Source organism: Notechis scutatus, chromosome 3 (genome assembly GCF_049901735.1).
Source record: "Notechis scutatus isolate UNSWTSFEM ecotype Mainland chromosome 3, rNotScu1.2, whole genome shotgun sequence".
Classification (NCBI taxonomy): Eukaryota; Metazoa; Chordata; class Lepidosauria; order Squamata; family Elapidae; genus Notechis; species Notechis scutatus.
In genome coordinates this window covers 59603716-59617076 of record NC_142011.1, presented here as the reverse complement: position 1 = coordinate 59617076, position 13361 = coordinate 59603716, and the positions used below count along the sequence as shown (strand labels likewise).

At 39.9% G+C, this 13361-nt stretch overlaps 1 protein-coding gene across 2 annotated transcripts; it reads right to left on the bottom strand.

The window, feature by feature from the left end:
- Positions 1-4235: 4235 nt before the first annotated feature.
- Positions 4236-12763, bottom strand: NSUN4 (NOP2/Sun RNA methyltransferase 4). Of its 2 annotated transcripts, none has more exons than XM_026665802.2 (6): positions 12580-12763; positions 10676-11067; positions 9890-10044; positions 9577-9731; positions 6514-6638; positions 4236-4961 (listed from the first exon to the last, which is right to left on the bottom strand). In XM_026665802.2, exons 1-6 carry the CDS (start codon positions 12706-12708, stop codon positions 4685-4687), a joined length of 1233 nt encoding a protein of 410 aa, XP_026521587.2. In that variant the 5' UTR covers positions 12709-12763; the 3' UTR covers positions 4236-4684. The 2 variants fall into 2 exon arrangements, with proteins under 2 accessions (XP_026521587.2, XP_087816331.1); XM_087960205.1 differs by having other exon boundaries at positions 12647-12735.
- Between the last annotated feature and the right edge of the window lie 598 nt (positions 12764-13361).

Sequence of the window (13361 nt, the reverse complement as noted above, 5' to 3'; positions counted from 1 at the left end):
AATCCATAAGAATTCAACTGGAGGTGGACGGGGAAGATTTATGATAGGGATGCTGATGTAGTCACAACTTTCCTAACATGTTTGCTCCCATCACCACTAGAACATTCTAAAAAGAAAGATTAAAAGTTTCCAGGTTTTCCATTTCATAACATTTCCAGATCTTTTTTTTTTTTTTAATGCTATGCTTATTAATGTTGAATGTGAGGCTGAAAAAAATAAAATCAATCACCGGGAGGCAGCAGAATTAGTAGTGTCTGTATCTGATGATATCTTAACTTTATTATGGGTTATCTGATAACTATAGGAATTTGGCCCCAATTATATGATCCAATGCTCTAGAGTACATTGCACTTTTAATATCAGATGGTAGATCACGCAGCCTGTTCTAAAGTTCTTTCAGTTCAATTATGAAGAAATCGTCTTTCCTGCAGTAGCCTAATCTTACCAGTTTCCTAAATTGACAAATATGGTTAGGGAGCTACAAAGAGAGAAAGTACATCGGTATTTAACTGTAGAATTAAACCTGCATAGCATAGAATAGCACAGACTTTCATATAAGTTCCTTAGAAAACAGACAGGCTCTTCACAACTTCTGAATGGGCTCTAAAACATTAGTGTGGAACAAGCATATATTTATACAGACAAGAAAGCAATTGGAAAAGAGTACCTATATAAACAGTAAGGCTGTGCAAGTCTTCCAATTCAAAAGCATAAAAATATTATTTGGGGGCACTGTGAATGTAGCACATTTTCCACTCTTTTAAGCCAAATAGAGCATTTCCAGATGTATCTGGCTGACTTCCTCAGCCATCATGCAATCACATTTTTTTTTAAAAAAAAATCAAATTTAGGAAGTGGCAGACAAGGCTTATGCCTGACCTCCACATGCTCTGTAATATGTTTTTACTTTTTTATCTGAAGCCCTGCACAATCCTAGTGATTAGCAATACAGCAGGGCACCTTCAAGAAGCTTTATGATGATTTATTCACCAAGGAGCAAAATTCCTTAATAAACCATGATCATCCACTGTAGGTTAAACTGGCATTAACCTATACTTATTTACCAGTTGAACTTCTTGAACTCAATAGGAGGTTGGGATTGATTTGTATATTCAATATATATAAAATAATACAATAAAGTGCTTTAACAAAGGCTATGTCTTTACCAAAATGGATTTTTTTTTTTTTTTAAAAAAAAGTACCTTAGGAGGGGTTTCATATTCTCTCTTCAATATATCCAGGTACAGCTGGAAATATTATCTGAAACCTTGAAGAGTACTACTTCTCAGTGCTGACCATTGATAGCCAATTGTGACCTTATTTATACATTTTGCTAAGCCATTGCTTTCCTTTAATCACTCTTTATGATGCATAAACCAGAGCAAAATAAAGCTTTTTATATTTCCTTGGAATATACAAAATATCCATGCTAGACATTCTTATTCAGAAGCCTCCACATCCCAATTTAAGGATTAGATTCCACATTAAACCAGGATTTTTCAGCAAACTTTCCATAAAGTATGAGTTTCACTGTACCAGAAGCCAAGACAACTTGATTATCAATGACAGCAAAGATACATTTTATTTTCCTTAGGTTTCCAGATCTGAAACATTGTTTCTGTTTCATGGAATTGTAACCATACAATCACTGTACATCAACAAACCAGATATTTGTTGGGAAGACTCCAGAAACATAGCATTCTTCCTTAAAATTATCCACTTGCCCTCTATGCTTGTTGATAGTAAGGAAAATTGATAAGATTACTTTATTTGGACTGCAAAATCCTGCCGAGCAGTAGGTGGCAGCAAAAATACAAATAAATAAACAAAAAACCCTTCCAAACATGCAAATTATAAATTAAGCCCATATCAAATTCAAATGATTAGCTCTGAGAAGCAATAGTTTAATCAATGGATATTTAGAAAATGGTAGTATAGGCAAGTCATTGACTTGCGACCAAAACCGCGCCCAAAATTTCCAGTGCTGAGCAAGGCCGTTGAATGAGTTTTCACCCCATTTTACAACCTTTCTGGTCAGTTAAGTGAATCACTGTTGTTGTTACCAACATGGTTGTTGAGTGACTTTTCCATTGACTTTGCTTGTCAGATGTCGCAAACGGTGATCACATGACCCCAGGACACTGCAACCATCATAAACACGTGCCAGTTGCCAAGTGTCCGAATTTTGTGACTACAGGGATTCTGCAACAGTCATAAGTGAGAAAAATGGTCATGTTGTTTTTTTCAGTGCTGTTGTAACTTTGAACAGCCACTAAATGAATGGTTGTAAATTGAGGCCTACCTTTCATACACTGTATATTTGATTATAGAGACAATGGGTGCACCACTGGAAAAACTAGAAAGGTTAGATTGGGAACCTTCTGGAGAATATGTTGGCACCAACTTGATGCAGATAATTGATCACTTTCCCAATATTTATTTTTCATATTGTGTTTGACATTTATGTTTAACGTTTTAAATGTGAAATGTATCTGTCATGCCCCTGATGGAGACTGACTCTGACCAGTCAGAGAAGGACCCAGGCCCGTCCCCTATCCATCCTAGGGCACGCAGGGAGGAGAGGATCAGGGTAAAACGTGGTCTACTCGGGAGGAGAGGACCAGGCTAAAATGTGGTCTACTCGGGAGGAGAGGGCCATGATCCTCTTCATGGGTTGCAGGTGTGAGATCTGCATAAGAGTTTGGACCTGCATGCTAACAGCTGGAGACAATTAGTGGTTTATTTCTAAAGAAGGTTTATCTTGGTTGGCGTTCTTCCAACAGACTGTCCCTGGTTATCTTCCTGAAATGGGCAATTACCTATCCTGGTCTGTTGTGGAACTTTATTCAATGCAGTTTGTTTTTGGTTTTTGCTTCATTATCGGCTCTTTGAATTTGAACTGTGTTTCTTTCCTTTGAAATGTTATTTTGAAAATAGTTTAATCCCCCACTGTGAACAATTAAACAGTGAAGCCAAGTCGAAGGCATTAAAGGACTTTTAGTTACGTTTTGGGTTTTGTTATATTTCTGATATACTCTGGGTCATTACAGTATCATACTATTATTTATGAAAACCTGATTCCCCAGACATCCAACAAAATGAAGTTGAGTAAGAAAGATAAGGCTTCACTTAGGCAAGAAAAACCAAACTCACGGGTATCGAATAGGTGGCACCTGCCTCAACAACAGTAACAGTTAAGATGGATCTAGGAGTTCTAGTGGACCATTGTTTAAGTATGAGCCAGCAATGTGCTAAAGCTGCCAAAAAAGCCAATGCAATCCTAAGCTGCATCAACAGAGGGGTAACATCAAATTCCCATGAAGTGTTAGTATTGCTTTATACTTCACTGATAAGACCATACTTGGTCTCCAGCTTTGGTCACCACAATACAAAAAAAGTTGTTGAGACTTTTGAGAGTGCAGAGAAGAGCAGCAAAGATGATTAGGGGACTGGAAACTAAACCATACAATGAATGATTGCGAGAACTGGGAATGTCTAGTCTAATGAAGAGGACTAAGGCTGACATGATAGCAGTCTTCCAATATTTGAGGGGCATGTCACAGAGAAGAGGGGTTCAACCTATTCTCTAAAGCACCTGAGGGCAAAACAAGAAATAATAGATGAATGTCCTAATTGTGCTTTTCAAAACGCAACTGGACTTTCTTGGGTTTGTTTTTTTTAATCTTTGAAAACATTTCACTTTTCATCCAAGAAGCTTCTTCAGTTCTGGAGTTCAATTCCATTCTGTTCAATTCAGGAAATGAAGAAGGTTCTTGAATGAGAAGCAAAACATTTTCAAATTTAAAAAAAAAAACACAAGGAAATAGTTGCCTCTTCAAAACACCTTTGGGACAACCATGACCCGGATGATTGAGCATCTCCATAGACATTTTAACAGCTGAAAGCTTATCAAAGAGACATCCATCATAAAATTAAGGAGAAACTTTCTCTCAGCGAGAAGAGTGGAAGAAGAGCTTGCCTCCAAAAGTTGTAAGTGCTCCATCACTAGAACTTTTATCAAAGAGACTGGACAGTCATTTGTTCAGAATGGTGTAGGGTCTCCTGCTTAAGCAGAGAATTGGACCAGAAGACCTCTAAAGTCCCTTCCAACTCTGTTATTCTGTCATTCTAATACACCTGGCAGAAATGTCTCTAATATAACCATTCCCAGTCTGGCAATCTCCACAGGACCAGGGGTTCACAACTCCCAAATTCAAAGATAGGATATGATGGTATAAAGTTTTCTGAAATTTGAAGCCCTCATACATCTGGATACTGCTCAGCTGGATTTTCTCTAATGTGTACAGTATACATTAGAGACTGTGATACAAGCACACAATTATTTATATAATTAGATGTATGTAAATATATAATTAGATGTATGTAAATGCAACTACTTCTTCTTCTTCTATTATTATTATTATTATTATTATTATTATTATTATTATTATTATTATTATTATTATTATTGCATGTAAACGGAATTTCATTCTGGTAAGACTACCCATGCAGATAAGTACTTCCTTGCAAAGAACAGGCATTGAATGACATGTAAAGGGCCCAGGCCTGTAACCTACAAAACAAAATATCTCTAGCTTTTTGTAAATTCAATTACATCTTTTGAAGAGATGTTTAATAATACACGGGAAATCCCTTTCTTCCTTTTTCACTTTCTTTCTTCAATCTAATTCATTCTGTGCAATTTGCAAAAATACATGGGTCCAAAGTTAGCTGTGAGGTGGGGCAGGATTAGTTCTCCAAGCCTACAATTTGAATAGAAAGAAAATGTGTTCTGGAACAGTCTCCGAAAATGGCTCAAGTCCTCTACTCTCACACTGATGCTGTGCTGGATATTTAGTAACTCCACTGCTCTCTCAACCACATACTCATTTTGGAGCTCAGACAGAGTGCATGTGGAATACACCACCTCTCCTCCTGGCTTAGCAGCAAGTACTCCAGCTCTGGAAAAAAGCAAGCAAGAAATTATTGTGTGGGATTTCTTTCAACTGTATTGAGGCACTTATTCAACAGAGGGAAGCATACAGCATATGCCAGCGCAAGAATGCACACTATATTTTGGGCCCTAGATATACACAGAATCAATTCTTTCTCTGCCTTGTTAATTGGTTATTAATTTACCGAGTTCCTAGAAATAACGCTTATAGGCACCGATCGACCCAGACACTTCCCGTGGAATCCTATCTGTCACACTTGCCTTTTTTGATTTGTGACTAGGTACACCAGCGTTCAACAATTTTGTGAATGTGAAACCTTATGCCAGCCCCACCTCATTTTCTCAAAACTCAAATCTGGCCTCCAACCAAAGAGAATAAAATCCTTGCCAGCTGTATTGTTTTCCCCTAGCCATCACATAATGAAAAAGCATAATTGAGTATTGTGGAATTTTCAAAGAATTTAGTTCAAGATTGAAGAATCCTGGCTATAAGAATATTAATGTAGTTGAAATTACAGATTCATAATGTTTTAGTTGTTTGGTCATTCTATCACTTCAAGCTCTTTGTCAATAGATAATAAATCACCAGGACTGTTTACTGCCTTTGATTTTTTTGAAGCTTGGGGTCTTCTTCAATGACCTTGCCTTACATTATATATCTCAAATATTTAATGTATAGCTTAATTATTATTTCTTCTATTGTAATTAATAATCTGATTTTACTTTATCTACTATTGATTCCTCTTGCCAAGGAAGGTATTCCGAACAACCTTCTCCAGCACCACAATTCAAAAACATAGATTTTTTTTTTGTTCTGCATTTATGACAGTCTAGAATAAAATAGCATTCTTTATTGGCCAAGTGTGATTGGACACACAAGGAATTTGTCTTGGTGCATAGCTTTGTCTAACTTTCACAGTTAACTTATGATTGGGAAGACTAGCCTTGATAACATGCATCATGGTTGACAGGGTCTCTATAAATATATATCTTGATTTGCCATAGTATTTTCTCCTAGGTAGCAGACATCTTTTTTTCCTTATGGTTACAAAAACCATCACTCTGCAGTTTGGACCCTAGGAAAATAATGTGTGTTACTACTTCTCTGCCTATTGGCAATGGGTTGACACTAACAGTTGACACAATTTTAGAATGTTGGTTTAAAAAAAAAGCCACTAAGCATCAGACTGGGTTTTTTATTCCAATCTTTCATCTTAAACGCATGATTTAGTCTTCCTCACTTCTAGCCACTAATGTAATATGATGAGCATATCTGGGGTTATTTATATTTATTCCAATAACTTTAATTTCAACTTCTGTTCTATTCTGGGAGCAATTCATTGGTTTATGAAAGTAAATCCTCTGAGCTTAAGCTGTTTGATATATCTTGGAACTGGAACACCACAAATTGTTCCCTGTTGGTAGACTTTACTTCTGGAAATTGCAACATCATCTTTGGAATTCCATGGCCCAGAGCAGGAAAGGAACAAAACATTTTTTAGCTGTCTGGAACATTTTTTTCTTAAATCATTTGTAGACAACACATCAAAATCACTCACATGAGCAGTTGCAGCTGGAGCATTGGCAACATCTGACGTTCCCCTTTTCTTGCATATGTGAATATATTGTTATCTTCTTCCAAGACTGACTTTCGATCATTTGTGCATGGCACGTCAACAAGTACCTAAATGGAACCAAACAAATATTCCCTCTGGTAAAATTCTCCACAGATTTCCTTCCATTAACGACATTATGTTAGACTTTTAATTCTATTCCCTTGCACAGTGGAAAGTCAAGCAAAGTTTTGAAGCTACTATTCCACCACTGTAGAAACTAATATATATACCGTATTTGCCGGCGTATAAGACGACTTTTTTGCCCTGAAAAACATGCCTCCAAGTGGGGGGTCGTCTTATACGCCGGCAATCATACGTTGTTGTCACTCGGTGCAAGAGCGACGGGGCGGAGCTCCGCAACTTGCGAAGCCCCTTCAAGCCCAGCCAGAGTCTCTCTTCCTCCTCCTCCCCCCACCCACCCACCCACCCTCCGCCCAGCTCGGGCGCTTGCGAGCCAATCTGGAGGTGGGGTGGGGGTGGAGCGGGAGGGTCTCTGGCGGGGCTGCTTTGCCCAGCCAGCCCCGAGCCGCGTAATGGCCCGGGGGTGGGGGAGAAGAAGGTGGTGGGAGTGGACTGTGGCGCCCCTCCTTCTGGGCAGCGGGGTGGGGCCGGCAATTTGCTCCTCCCGCTTCTCCCTCCCTCTTTGAAAGACCGGGAGGGCTGTGCTTGGGGCGGAGGGGGTGTTCTCGGGAAGTTCCTGATGGGATCCCGCTGGGCAGGGCCACCCGGCTCCCGAGCTGCTTTCCAGGGTCCCCTTGGGAAGAAAAGGGTCCGGTGGGCGGTGGAAGAAGGCGAGGACCTCCTCCCGCCCCCTGTCCCGTCCCGTCCCTCCTCTTGTCCCTCCTCCTCCCCGCTTAGAGAAAGATCCGCCTCCCGGCACCGAGCTGCCACCCAGCGCCGCATCTCCTGGCCAGCGCGCGCTGCGACTTGGGAACCGGCCAAGCGACTTTAAAACCGAGCGGAGGCCAGAGATAGCCGAGATTACCCTCACACACACACACACACACACACACAGAGAGAGAGAGAGAGAGAGAGAGAGAGAGAGAGAGAGATGACAGCTGTCCATCCCCCACCCTTGGAGTCCCGATGGCGCTTATGCAGGGGCTGCTTAAGGGAGGAGGCCTTTCACTTTTCCCCGGGAGGGGGCAGGCGCGTCACTTTCACTTGCATGCCTCCAAGTGGGGGGGTCATCTTAAACGGCGAGTATATAACAAACTCTATATTTTGAGTGGAAATGTTGGGGGCTCGTCTTATATGCCCAGTCGTCTTATACGCCGGCAAATATGGTGTGTGTGTGTGTGTGTGTGTGTGTGTGTGTGTGTGAAATATATATATTTCTTCCTTTGTTTTAGAGATTGAAAAGACAGGTTGTCAAGTTGGAATGGTTGGAAACTAATCAAAGAAAGAAGCAGCCTGGAATTAAGGAGAAACTTCCTAATAGTAAGGATAATTAATCAATGGAATTAGCTTGCCTTCAGAAATCGTGGGCACTCTATCACTGAAGGATTTTAAGAAGAGACTAGAAAAGCTACTTGTCTGAAATGGTATAGGATCTCCTGCTTGAGCAGGCAGTTGGACTAAAAGACCGCCAAAGTACTTTCCAGCTCATTTCATTCTATTCTATTCTATTCTATTCTATTCTATTCTATTCTGTTCTGTTCTGCTCTGTTCTGCTCTGCTCTGTTGTTTTGGAAAAAGTATGACAGGAATACTGACCATCTCTTGCAATTCTAGTTACAGCAGTAACTATTCTTAGATCCAATGTATGTAAGCAAATGCTCAAAACTCATTATGGTGCTATGGCTGCTGTGCTAGACCAAGACTGGGAAACCAAGGTTCACATTTCTAGTCTGCTACAAAAGCTTTCTGAATAAATTTGGAACAACCACCCCTGGTTCGTGGACTAGTACAGTCCATGGCCCCTTGAGAACCAGCCATGCAAGCGGCGGGCAAGCTTGTGAAGCTTCATTCATAAGGCAGCAGAGGTACATCCACAAACCACCCCCTCCCTCCTGAGGCCAGTCCGCAGAGCCAGAAAGGCTCTGCTGCTTTAAATGACAAAACCAACCAAGCAAATTCTATTCTGACAGAGCACTTCTTGAGCTAACCCAATGTTACGCCCTGTAGGGCTTTAAAGATACCGTCCAGCATTTGAATTCAGTGCCGAAGCTGACTGATAACCAATACCGTAAACTTAAAGTAGGTATTGCTTCAAACTGGAGGGATTGGTTCTGCTGCTGCATTTGAGGATATTACAATAGTTTCACAGGGAACTAAATCAAGACATGAGTTACAGGTAGTACTTGACTTACAACAGTCCATTTAGTGACCTTTCAAAGTTACAACAGCACTGAAAAAAGTGACTTATGACCATTTTTCACCTTATGGCGATTATAGCATCCCCATGGTCACATGATCAAAATTCAGATGCTTGGCAACTGACTCCCATTTATGATGGTTGCCGTGTCCCGGGGTCATGTGATACACTTTTGCAACTTTCTGACAAGCAGAGTCAATGCAGAAGCCAGTTTCACTTAACAACTGTGTTATTAATTTAACAAGTGCAGAGATTCACTTAACAAACGTGGCAGGAAGAGTTGTAAAAAGGGGCAATACTCACTTAGCTAATTTCTCACTTAGCAATATACATGTTGGGCTCAATTGTGGACATAAGGACCTCCTGTGGTGATTGCAGGGCATAAATCATCAAGGATAGATGATCAAGGATTATATTACAACATTCTTCAATGGATATTGTTAATTTTAAGATTAAAAACTCAAAAAACTGCTGTATCAATCTTGGTTATAAACTCCCTGTACTGCTGCTTACAGGGATAATTCTAGAGATAATCTAGTAAAGGGGCAAGGACTAGAAAGAAATGAAGAAATGAAATGAAAAAAAAAATCTTAATAGTTCTATTTGGCAAATGGAATCCCAGATTCTGATTTATTAAAAAAAATAAAGGTGTTTCAATTTCCAATAGCAAGAGTTAGAATAATTCTTACCTTATCATAAGTACCAGTTTCTGTATGACACCAGTTTCTTCCATCCAATGAAGTAACCCGCACTGTATTTTGGATTTCTTTGGGAAGATAGCTGCGAAGGACATTACGTAGCCGGACTGTGCGAGACATAGAGAGATCATTGGCTGTCAGCTCACCTATTTCAAGAAGAAAGAAGCTTCAACCAAGGGCACCATATCTCAGACTCTTTCAAAAACAAGATCGAAGTCTATACAGAAATGAAGCCTATCTTGCTATATGATGCGTGTGACCTCTGCCAAGTATCTATAGATCATTAGTAAATCATGTTACTTACAACAATACCTGGTCTGTAAAAGTGCCAGTGTCTTTCCACCTGGGGCTGCACAAAGGTCAAGGACTATGTTTCCAGGCTGTACATTGAGAGCCAAAACAGGTAAAATTGAGGCAGCATCCAGGAGATAGTAACCAAGAATTCCTATGATGTCTGGTCTACAAGTCAAAGAAATATATTAAGTGGAAATATACAAGAACCATTGCAAATGCATACTTATTAGCCCCAATTGGTTGAATATTCCTGTTGTAACTTGATTTGTTTATACAAGTTATTATTTCTGAAGATTTGTAAAGTATATGCTATGTTTTATTTACAAAAGTCCCAGGTAAATGTTAGAGAGCTGCTGTTGCTGAGATAAATGGACCAGAATATAAGTCAGGTTTCAAAGTAATTTACTTTTTTAGAAGTAACCCAGTATTTTAAGAATTTAAGGTATGTACTATATATATGCAATTGTATCTTGAAAAACAGTTTTATGCCACCTTTTTGTTTTGTATTTAAGTTTTTTCTGCTTGATTTTATACAAATCAAGTATAAGAATAAAAGGCCCTCCAAATATTAATAGATCAGCTTCCATCATATCTGATTACTGTCTATACTGGTTGGGGCAGAGAAGGGATAAATACATTCAAAAAGCATGTTCTTTTGTATTCTGAAAGATCAACACCTAATTTATTTTATTACATTAAAAAAACTCTTTGAAGCAAAACAGAAAGCTTAAGAAGAGCAGAAAATTGCTATTTCAGGAAAATTGTATAAGCATTCTAAAAATCCAAAAATTCATACCTAGCTTGACGAAAACGACTGATGTCTCCTTTGGGGAATGTGTAACATTTGATGTCATGATTGACATTAAGAAAATGCTGTTCTTGAGTCTTTGAAAGTTCCGTCTGAATTTGGGGAGATGAAGTTGGCACACTGTCATCTTCTTCAATGGAGGAATCTAAGTCCTCGGTGACTTTCTGAGATTCTTGGACAAAATCTACTGCACTCATATCTTCCAGACTCTGAATGACTTGTTCTACATCAGAGAAATTGTTGACTAGGGCCCCATATTTTTGCATTGACAGGAGACTGATGCGAATTGAGGGCCAGAGGCTGCCAAACTGTTCTCCATAATTCATGTCAAAGACCTGGAGAGCCACTCTGGTACTAGTTGTCCGAGTATCAGTGGCTGCCTATATACAACAATTAAAAAAAAATCATCCAATGGAAACATTTTATAGTTGTCACTGATAATGAAGCATAATTTTCAAACTGGGATTGTCTATTGAGTTCTCCCTCATGCACATACAGTAGACATATTTCAACATGCAATGCTCCACGATTGATAAATGTGAATGAAAACTGTAATCATGAAGCTAAGCCCACATCATTATTTTCTACTTACTTTGAACTAAGAAAAATCCAGATTATAAATTCCACGCATTCCCTCTTTATATGCAAGAACCCCTAGAAGAGGTTTTCTTCAGCAAGAAAGTATGTATGGGTAACTCTCAACTTACAACAGTTTGTTTAGTGACTGTTCAAGTTACAACTCGTGACTTATGACTGTTTTTCACACTTTATGATCACTGCAGCATCGCCATGGTTATGTGATCAAAATTCAGAGGCTTGGCAACTGTCTCATATTTACGATGGTTGTAGTGTCCTAAGATCATGTGACCACCTTTTGCAAGACAATGGGGAAACCAGATTGACTTAACTGTGTTATTATATGAAAATCTACAGTGATCCACTTAACTGTGGGAAGAAAGGTCATAAAATGGGGCAAAATTCACTTAACAAATGTTTTGCTCAGCCACAGAAATTTTGGGCTCAATTGTAGTCATAAATCAAGGACTATCTGAATTCAAGAGTCAAGTTCAGTCAGCTGGGTTAAACTATGTGTTAAATGAATATGTTTTAATAGCAACAATTGTGGAAATGATTTGTCACATTACATTCCACATATCTAAATCAAAACTCTTATTCCAAGATACACATCTCCTTTAATAAAGAATATCAATAAAAAGCCAAATTAAGATTGCTGATAAAAGACTATAATCTGGCTTTAAACACCACACATCTCAGTCTATTTAAATAAAATGATATAGGCTAGTTTTGTAACTTGATCCTAAAATTCCTTGGGACTTCCAAAAAATCATGCGTAGGGCTGGGCTTCAGGAGATACATTTGTTTAGACAGAATAATCAGCAAAACTACTCAGTCATCCTACTGTAATTTCAATGTAAAACCATCTCTCTCTTTTGGAAAAGCAGTTTTCCTTTAAATCATCAGGAGGAAGGACATGGTCCAGTATCTTAAGAAACGGAAAGCTTGAGATTAGCCTATAGTGGGTTTTTTCTACCTTGGCCACTTCTTAAGATATGTGGACTTGAACTCCCACCATTCCCTAGCTAGCCATGCAGGAGAATGCTGTGAATTGAAATTCACAGATCTTAAAGTGGCCAGGATTGAGAATCTAATACGACCAGGGACGGGTTAATTCTAATAAAGAGGGGAAAGAAAGGGTGGGAAGAGTCTCTCAGAGAAGACCGGGGAGACACCAGAAATCAGGTCGAGATAGTTCCGTGGGGTTACGAAGGGCTTGCCCTCCAATGGGGCTGGCATGTTGGGGAGACGGGGCGGGGAGACAGCGAACACAGGTGTGCGCGGGTGGCGCCCCGCTATCCCTCCTTCTCACCCACCCATTTCTTCTTGTAATGACGATGCCGGCGGGGCCCCGAGGGGTAAAAAAAGGCGTTCCGCAAATACCGCAGGAGTAACCGCTTCCCGTTTGCCTGGTGTGCAACCGCCATGCTCGACGACGGTATCATGAGCCGGCGGAGGGACGGTCCACCAACAACCCCTTCCCCCTCTGCCGTGAGTCACGCCGTTTTAAGCTCCCCTGGCTGATGTCGACGTGCAAAATCGTTCCGTCGCACGTAGGAGTAACAAAACCGGAAACCGAGCAGCTTGACATTTGGAAGGACAAGCGTCGAGTGGTTTTTTTAATGTGTTATGTTATTGGCAGCATGTCGGTGGGGAAGCCCAGAAAATTACACGCCTTCTTCCCACGGAGCTTCGTTTAGGGAAAGGAGTTACGTTTTATTCGGGTCGGTGAATGGCTGCTTAAGAATGCCTCGGCAGATCCAAAGACAAAATGCGTTTTTCCGGAACCCTTTCCCAAATGTCAGGCTCTTAGCAATTGTGTATTTATAAGTTAAGTGGACAAATTAGTTTCAACGCATAAATGGAGTATTGGCCATAAGACCATCTGTTTTTAGCTGATAATTACTATGTCGACCAAGATTTTCAGTAAGTCAGTTTAAGGTGTTTTCTGCCCCTTTCATCCATCTCTACTTTTGACCATTTTAGGGCTTTTTGCAAACTGTTGCAATTTCTGTGCATTGACAAAGGAGGTGATGCTATGTACATGGCAGAGACCAATCAAATAACAGGAAACGTCCCCCCCTAACATTTTCCTAGA

What these genes read in the sequence shown, in the direction of transcription:
- NSUN4 (XM_026665802.2), bottom strand. Translation starts at nt 12,708, where the DNA reads ATGATACCGTCGTCGAGCATGGCGGTTGCACACCAGGCAAACGGGAAG. An exon ending in AGTCGTTTTCGTCAAGCTAG is followed by an intron (nt 10,045 to 10,675) that starts GTATGAATTTTT and finishes TTTGACTTGTAG; the next exon opens with ACCAGACATCATAGGAATTC. An exon ending in AAACTGGTACTTATGATAAG is followed by an intron (nt 6,639 to 9,576) that starts GTAAGAATTATT and finishes GGTTCCATTTAG; the next exon opens with GTACTTGTTGACGTGCCATG.